Source organism: Rutidosis leptorrhynchoides, chromosome 9 (genome assembly GCF_046630445.1).
Source record: "Rutidosis leptorrhynchoides isolate AG116_Rl617_1_P2 chromosome 9, CSIRO_AGI_Rlap_v1, whole genome shotgun sequence".
NCBI lineage: Eukaryota > Viridiplantae > Streptophyta > Magnoliopsida > Asterales > Asteraceae > Rutidosis > Rutidosis leptorrhynchoides.
In genome coordinates, this window is record NC_092341.1 from 368,241,480 (window position 1) to 368,251,156 (window position 9,677).

At 37.9% G+C, this 9,677-nt stretch overlaps 1 protein-coding gene across 1 annotated transcript; it reads left to right on the forward strand.

Annotated features, from left to right (window-relative positions):
• LOC139869304 (protein SRC2-like) lies at positions 1 to 474 on the forward strand. The gene has a single exon (XM_071857617.1). It carries the CDS (start codon positions 1 to 3, stop codon positions 472 to 474), a length of 474 nt encoding a protein of 157 aa, XP_071713718.1.
• Positions 475 to 9,677: the final 9,203 nt, after the last annotated feature.

Sequence of the window (9,677 nt, forward strand, 5' to 3'; positions counted from 1 at the left end):
ATGGATGTTTACCCGTTGGACATCACCGTTATCTCTGCAAGCGGCTTGAAAAATGTTAACTATTTCATGAAAATGGGTGTGTACGTTGTGGTTTCATTAATAAGCACAAACGCAATCATCAAACAAAAGACACATGTTTCAAATGGCAACAAGAATCCTAGATGGAACCGAAGAATAAGTTTTGTTGTTGAAGAATCCGCCATCCGAACAAGCACCCTCTTATTCATTCTCCGTAGCAAACGTGTTTTAGGTGATCGAATCATTGGTGAGGTTATGATCCCGGTTCATGAACTTCTTGACAATGGGCCAAGTAATGGTGAACATGTAGTTGAATACCAAGTTTGCTCGATTAAAGGCAAATCTAGAGGCACCCTTACATTTTCTCACCAATTTAAGGAAAAGAGCAATATCGATAACAATGGAATGTGTCCTTATGTATATGCCATGCAACAACATGGTACGCAACAAAGGTAGAATGACGCTATTTAGGACACCCCAATTATGGGGTACGGATATATTAAGCAACAACGATCAATAGACAATAGGATGAGGTGGGATCACACAAAATTATACAACGAGAAGTAGGATGCAGTGGATTTTGATGCTTGAACATTCGTTGATTTCATTTGTTTCTTCGTGTTATAATTTGAAGAATTTAGGTAATTAATAATACAGTAAATTATAGTGATCATGCTTGTTTGTGGTTGACATAAATAAAATTAATCATTAATTCTCATTTCTTAAAATTATGCCGATCGTGCATATACAGTTTCATGAAATTATACCAATCATCCTTATTTTTAGAAATTATACCACCATGATTATACTCTAGTTAGACACTAGAGCCACCACAAATTATACTCTAGTTAGGCACTAGATATCACCACAATTTATACTCTAGCTATAGGGGTGGTCAGTATTTGGTTTGAAACCGTGGAACCCGAAAACCAAACCGAAACCAAACCGGTAAAAAACCAAACCGAATTTAAAAAATGGTTTTCGGATCGAGTTAAACCGAAACCGAATTTGAATTCGGTTTTTGGTTCGGTTTTCGGTTTTGAAAATTCTGAATTCGGTTTAACCGAAAACCGAATTCAAAACCGAATTCAAAATTTTTATATATTTAATTTGTATATTTATGTCTTAATGTCATGATAATGTGGGATTCAATCAATAAAATATGTTCTCACTCATATGACGATTTGGTAGCTCACATTATAATTATGCTACTCAAATTATAGTGTTCTTCTTCTTAATAACAGAAGCTGTAAACGTCATAATTAAGCTGTAAGTATTAATAAATTATCGAATTCTTGATAATATAATAGTACGTCATTATTGTAGGATATAAATAACTAAGACATCGATAACGCCACAATTAAACTACCATCGTTCTCAGTTTTTTCATAATATTCGGTTTTAACCGAAAACCGAACCGAATCCGAATTCGAATTTGGTTTTCGGTTTGGTTCGGTTTTAACTTTGAATTCGGTTTTCGGTTTTGCCCAAAAAAAATTCAAAACCGCATACACCGAACCGAATAAACCGAACAAACCGAAAACCGAACCGATGAACACCCCTATCTAGCTAGTTACTAGAGCCACCACAAATTATACTCTAGTGTGTCTCGACACGCTAGAGCCACCACAATTAATCGAATATATAAGTAACTAGAGGGGAGTTGAATAGTTACTTAATACGATTTTAAAAACTTTTTCGATGATCAACAAGATTTGAACAATCCTTGATCAACTTAATCAACTCAATGTGTGTAGTGTTTATGTTTGAAGTAATGCAGAAAATAAAGTAAAGAACATAAACACAAGAATTTATAGTGGTCCGAGTGGATGTTAACTAATCTACCTTAATCCACTCCCCGATTCACTAATCGGGAGTTTTGCTTCAGTAAGCCTTTTCTCCAAACCCGGTGGAGATCCGATTTACAAGTCTTGTACTCCTTTGTAGACAACAAACCTAATCTTTCTATCCCTTCGAAAGATTACCTCTAATTTAGATCAACTTGTCTTCACCTTGGGCAAGTATTAATCCTCAATGAAATTAATCAACTTCCTAGTTCCCTTTAAGGAAGATGATAGCTAAGCTAGCTTATGCCTCTAGTTACAAAGTACTAGACTCCCTATTCCTAGTGATGAAAATCCTAAGACAATTAAAAGGATAATACAACACTTAGTAAACTCACAAAGATAGTAATTTGATAGTAAGTTTACAACACTTCTACAATCTATGAGATCATAGAACTTCTCTTGCTAATCACAAATATATGTATGAATTATGATCTTGTGATTCTCTGATGAATTAGAGTTGAAGCATGCAAGAGGGTCAAATATTCAAAGCTCTTCGAGTCATGATATTTAGAGAGAGAGAGAGAGAGAGAAATATAGAAACTAGTCGTTGCTGCGACTCAGCCCACGGTCGACCGTGAGTCGACCGCACGTTGTCAAGTCATTTTCATTTAGCCGTTGTATGGCCGTTTGAATCCATTCAAACCTGGTTCTTTTGACCTCTTTACTTCATTTAATACCTGCAAAAGATACCCAACATCCTATACAAGTACTATATACATTAAGAGTATGATTCTCCTTGGTTGTATTCTTTTGATAATGACTTGTCATAACCAAAGAGGGAAGTCCAACATTCTTGAATACAAGTCTTGATAACCAATTGAGGTAATCTCATATTTGTCATAATCTTTTGTTTGTTTTTAACACACTTGCTTAAGTCCTATTGATTGGTCAACATGTCATTGATGATAATAATCTAATTACTCACCAAGAATGTTATTATTCATCTTTAAGCTTACACATGGATTAATTAGATGTGTTAATGATGTCTTACCTAGTGAAACAAATAAGTTCAATTAAGCATGTTGTAAGACATCATGTTAGTTAAGACTAAGGGTGTGTTTGTTTACCACTGAATGGAACCATTCGGATCTGAACACTGAATCGGTCAGTGTTCAGTGTGTTTGATTTGTCCCTCTGAATGAAGGATTAGCACTGAACGACCACTGAACCATTCACCTCCTGAAATCTCACTAAATGGTTCAGATGTACACTTTTCCCCCAATTGCCCTTTATTTCTCATTTGCTTAATTATTTTCTTATCTCTTTCTCTTCACAAAATCTTCCACCTGATCGATTTCCTTTCACCATGTAATTCCTATTATCTTCAATGGTCTCCCACTTTCAAACCCTATGTTTAATTTTCTTCTTCTACCATGTATATTATATCTATTCATCTTATCTATTTTTATGATTTCAAGATTTTTTCAGTATACGAATTTAGCTTTTAGCTTCCATCGATTATATTGATGTTATCTGTTTATGTGATTGTATTTGATTCAAATGCTTTCATACCTTTTTTCCCTTCCGTTAAATGCTGGCGTACCTTTTTTTTCCTTTCGTTTATGTTAGGTTTTCATGTTTCTATCCTTTTTTATTGTTGGATATACCAAAAGTCTCCACCGATTGATCCTTATATGTTTAATTGATTTTGTATAATATTTATGTTCCCATCCTTTGTATTCAAAGAGAAGGCCAATTGCTTGCCCAATAACGATTAATCTATTTAATGAATATTGTTGTTTATTAATTTTTAGTTAATATTCTATTTAACATTTTTGAATTTCTAGATTTTATAATTCAATTCAGAACAGATAAACGAGTTCTATTTATTATCAATAAATCATATATAAGGTTAAAATGGTAATTTTATATCATTTAGAATGTGCATTCAGAATTCTTAACAAACGGTCACATTACGTTCAGATCCATATTGATTCAGAGCTTTTGAACCATTCAGAACTTTGAATCATTCAGTGCTAAATTATTCAGTTTATCAAACGCACCCTAAATCATTCTTAGACATGTCACTAAACTTAAACATGTCTCTTTTGATATCTCAATATGTGTGTTAATAATTCTTTAAGCACTTAAGACTATTTGATTATGACATATCAATTGTTATCAACCAAATTGCACTTAATGGTAGGCTAAGCATACATTTGTATTTTCCTAACTTATAGCAAGACAAAGTTCATTCATATGTATTAAGTAACTACTAGCAAGTTGGCATTTAACACATAGTCAAATAATACTCATGTATTAATAGTAAGTAGTCAAGTAATACTTATGTAACGACTAGCAAGAGATCACTAATTAATCTAGGATTAAACATATAATTATGACATAGCATTGTGCCAAGGCTATGTAAGTTTACTTGCAATGTGGCATTTGCAAGATTAATGTATAAGTCTACTTTAATGTCCAACAGATGTACAAGAAAGGAGCAACTCTTTGTTGAGACTTGATGACCACCCTAAGTATGTCTAAATACATTTTAGGAGCACAAGTTATCCTGTAACACTTATGTGTTATCCTTAATCAAGGCTAAAACGTCATTAAGGTGTCATTATGTGTGATTAACCAAGATTAGCATTCTAGTAACCAAAACGCTTTTGGATATGAAGAGGGAAACTATTCTAATCATGTTGAAACAAGTTTCATAAATTATAGATGCCCCGAAGTGGTCAAACTTTATTTGATCAAGAATTTGGACAGAACCTTCTGAGGTCCATCCACGGTCAGCCGTGAAGTCGACCATGCACCTGGTTTCACAAACCAGGGTACAGGACTTCCATATCTGACATGCGGTCGACCGTTGACCAAACTGTGTGGTATATGTTTTCATTCTAAGCTTCTTTCGGTTTGGTCCTTTGCTATAGTAAGTGTGTATTAGTGAACTTGTATATTTATGTCAAGATGTCTACCATCACTTATAGTTATGTGCATGTGTCACCATCAAAACACTTATTGACGTTGGTTAAGATTAATATTATTGTTAAGCATAAACCAACGTCCTTCCCCAACATTCTCCCCCTTTTTGATGATGACAAACACATAAGTGATTGTGCACATTTATCTATAAATACGCACAAGTGTTAAGATCACTTATACCTAACGCTTGCCACATGAATTACTATCGAAACGAAACTATAGTCAAATATATGTAACGACCCGACTTTGTTATCTCAAAAACACACTAAATTTTTTTTTTGATGCAGTACATCTGGACGGCGTCCAGTTATCTGGACGGCGTCCAACAAAGAAGACCTGGACGGCGTCCAGAAGATCTGGACGGCGTCCAAATGAACTAAAGTTTGCTGTCTCTGGGGTCCAACTTACATGAGCGGAAAACCCGCTTCCCGACACTTTTAAACGAAAACCTTTTCACAACATGACATATTAAGTAAAACTAAGATATTTCCACAATAAAAACTAGTTTTACTACACCGGACCCACAACGACCCGTCTTACAATAATATAGCGATTTTAACCCATTTATATCTTTAGACGGATTAGGACTCTACAACCCAACCCGATACCAAGAGCATAATCCCGGGGACTACCAATCCCCCAATACGCATTCATATATCCAAAAGCTACCCCATCGGGCCCAAGCGCTCCTAAGCATATAGTCTAACAACTAGTTATCTTCGTAACACAATACCTGTAAAAAGGTAAACAATGAGAGGGGTAAGCATAAAGCTTAGTGAATGCAGTAATTATACATATACATATATAATGTACCTACTTGCATACACTTACTCACATACCGCATACATGCTAGCAATATAATTAGCAAACCATCTCAAGTATAAAGCTAATAACCTCCAATACTGCAAGCTAGCATAACCAATAGCATATACTCAAACAATACAATATAATATGCTAAACAATCAACAAACACAATATGGTTAACCATAAACGCTATGGTGCTACCGGCTCGTGGTTCACACCATACATATTTGAGTCATACTCTTTTATAGTGCTACCGGCTCGTGGTTCACACTTTGGCGCTACCGGTTCGTGGTTCACGCCTCATTTTATAGTGCTACCGGCTCGTGGTTCACACTTGATGCTACCGGCTCGTGGTTCACATCTCATTTTATAATGCTACCGGCTCGTGGTTCACACTTTGATGCTACCGGCTCGTGGTTCACATCATGTTTATAGTGCTACCGGCTCGTGGTTCACACTTTGACACTCGTCACATACATGTTATGGCACCACCGGCTCGATGGTTCATACCATAACATTCACAAATAAATACACTATATACATACATGCATAATTATTCCACTCACCTCGAAACGTCCGCACAAATCATGTATGTAATTCGCCTCCAAATGCAACCGAGCAAACCTTTTACCTATAATACGCATATAGATATACAAACAATCAACATACATTCTCTACAAGAGAATTCGACACCAAAGCCCTTAACCAAGGGTTTATACCTACCTCCACAATCCGCCCATTTAGACACCTAAAGTGGACTTCACCAATTACCACTACGGGTGGTAATTCCTACCCATTCAAAAACGCCATTTAACACTAACAAAAGCATTTAACATCCATTTAATTCAAATTAGTGTCATTACTAAATTCGACCCAATTCAATTCACCCATTATGATATAAGTCCCCACAAACGCCCAAAATCACTAACGGCTAGTGATTAACTTAACAAATCATCATTTGATACTTGAATGAAACACTTATATACTCGATTCCTCCAATCTTGACCCAAAACATAATTTGACACAATTCAAAGTCAATACCCATTTTGACTAGTACACAAGTTCTTAAGAACATCAAATTTACACACAACTTCCAACCTAGTGATTTATACCCAAACAATGACCAAGTTCGTCCTCAAACCCTAAGCTCACAATAATCGGGTTTACCTACACAATACATATAACGAAACCCCCAATTTCATGAGAAATGGGGTTTGTAACACAACTAGCTCAAACCCTAAATATGAACAAGAATCACAACAATTAAATTCGGAGTTAGAGCTTACCAACACTATCAAAACGTAGCCGTTAACGAGGTGAACAACCTTAACCCTCGCGACTTAACCCGAATCAACCTCCTTCTTCTCCAATGGAGCTTTCCCTCTCTAAAACTCTTCCTCTCTCTCTAGGGTTTGAAGATGAGAGAGTTGTGGATGTGAAATTGATCCAAAAGTGGATCTAGAACTGATATTAATGCTACAAACCCGTCCACATGTAAAAAGACCAAAGTACCCCTTTTAATTTAAGTAAAATACAGCTGCTAGCCCGTCAGGCCTTTTGGACGGCGTCCAAAAAGGTTGGACGGCGTCCAAATCAACTGGATCAGTTTCCTGAACTTGTTTTGGTCGTAACTTTCAAACCGTAACTCCGTTTTCGATGAATCAAATATCGTTGGAAACGTAATGAGATTTCCTTTCTAATGGTAAGGTTTTGAAACATCAACTCAAACTTTATTTGGGATCCAAATATACGCTTACTTGCCTCGTATTTCAAATGACGTTCAAAATAACGCTTAACTGAAAAACGGGATGTTACAACTCTCCTCCACTTAGCCTGGATCACGTCCCCGTGATCCGCATCATTTACCCAGAGGTAAGTGCTTCAATACCTCCACACTTACATACAATAGGAACCACGTCCTACGATCCTACAAAACACAACTAAGCCCAACGCGATCTACTAGGTCCACTACGCCGTGAACCAAGTCATGCATTAATCCAAATCGAGAAGGATTCATGCCGCGCGAAACTCAGTACTCTCAACGGTCCATAACCGTACCACTCAACGATCGCACATCCGTTTATGTGCAAACATTTGTTTTTTTCCACCCCAGAAAACTCGTGATTCGCAATTTTACAAGTCGATGCCAACGGGGCAATCGACACGCTCCTCTGACTAGTACTTCTTACAGTCACCACAACCGGGTTATTCCTTTAACGAAGAAATTTCGGTACCGCTAAATAAACACTTAGGAGCACCACTTTCCCATCAATCATTCCACAAACGACCATCCGTCACTGGATTAATCCAGGACGACAATAATACACCACGTGCTGAATAATACATCAACATTCGACAAAGGGTTCCTCCTCTAAACCCTACCACACAACCACACGAGACGACTTCCTAGTACTATCATGGAGACTATTCGTATACTAGAATCCCGTAAACGGCGAATTATCATCACAAAATTTCCGCAATTCGCCACACGACTCACGAAATATTCACCAACGCTGGGTGAACCTTCCTACCTAGACCGTCCGTTAAGGATGGCCTCAACATTTCAATGCAACCCACGGGTCACATCACTAGGGTACACACTAACGCAAACAAACACATCCGCGTGTCTCTACGTTAGACAATCAGAACCGACACTCTCCGCCTCACAATCGTCCATAAAATGGAATAATCCATTGACAAACCCACGATCACGTTTTCCGATAGGGAAAAATACAGTATTCACCACGATATCAAACTCGTACTCCCTCAACAGTACTATTCGAGTTTCACACCAACCCAAATTTACATAACGAGAGCACTCGCAACGACAGCTTCATTCTTTCACTCTCTGAGATTTCAAACTTCACATTTGGTCCCACACCGCACAATGGTACTTCACGACCACCTTACATAGGAGGACTTACACTTCCTTCGTTCCCATCATCACAATCTTCAAGCATAACATTCTGAAATTGTAACTCATAATCGTAATGAACAATCTCGAGTCGACATCAACAACCCGTCACTCTTCCTCGTTAGGAACTCCGAATACCTATTGAGGCTTAGCACGGTACACTCCGACACTTCGCTATACATAACACCACCGGAGCTTCCTCGGGCGGCAGTAAAAACTCCCCCACTTTGAATTTGGCTCCACATTCTCACCGCCAAGATGATAACATCCTGTGGAATTATCATTCCACGAAACACATGACCATCCTCATCGTTGGTCATATACTCCAAGTCATCACGAATTCACTTTAGGCTCTCAGAGCCGACATGCACCTTCACTTGAGATGTTGTACACGCGACAACATCGCACCTTCATACCACAATTACAAATAACAGTCCTTCACCGTTCGCAAAGCGAACTCCACCAAAGTCTCACATACACCTCTACGACTAGGCATATGCCACTCCACCTAATCAGTCACGCATCTCAGTCGAGATCACCCGACCTTCCTCGTAACGAACCTTTATTAACAATTGCTTACTCTCATGGAAAAGAGTGACCAATCCGGTGCAATAATTATATCGACCGCAATATCAACTCTTCATCAAAACTTTTGGCCTAACCGACCATTAAGTCCATCACCGGCTCACCGGTCATCTTTACCCGTCTATCACTTAAGAGCAACAAGCTTCGCGCACCCGTCACTTCATAAGAAGTATTTACCGCAATGCTCTTAAACTTCAACTTTTGCAATCGTCGAATTACTATCACTCGTCGATCATTATTATAACCTTCGATGCTTCCAAGGGTATCTCACGGCACCCTAAGCACAAAATGATCACACCATCACCGGAGTTGAACATTACACTAGTAGGTATAAGAAGGCACCTGACGCCGTGTCATGCAAACTCCCACCGCAATCAACCGAATTTTAGAAACTCGATCTTTAGGTTCCATACAACCGATGTCACCCATCTCTCCATAATAATGACCCGAAGTCATATCTACCCGACAAACCTCACGGTCTATCGTCTTATCGAAAGTTTCTACAGATCACACGCTACCCGCAATTTCCACAAGGCCAAACGATATAGCCTCACGAAACCTTTCATCTAACACTAAAG

Coding starts and splice junctions, on each gene's coding strand:
- LOC139869304 (XM_071857617.1), top strand. CDS start 1: ATGGATGTTTACCCGTTGGACATCACCGTTATCTCTGCAAGCGGCTTG.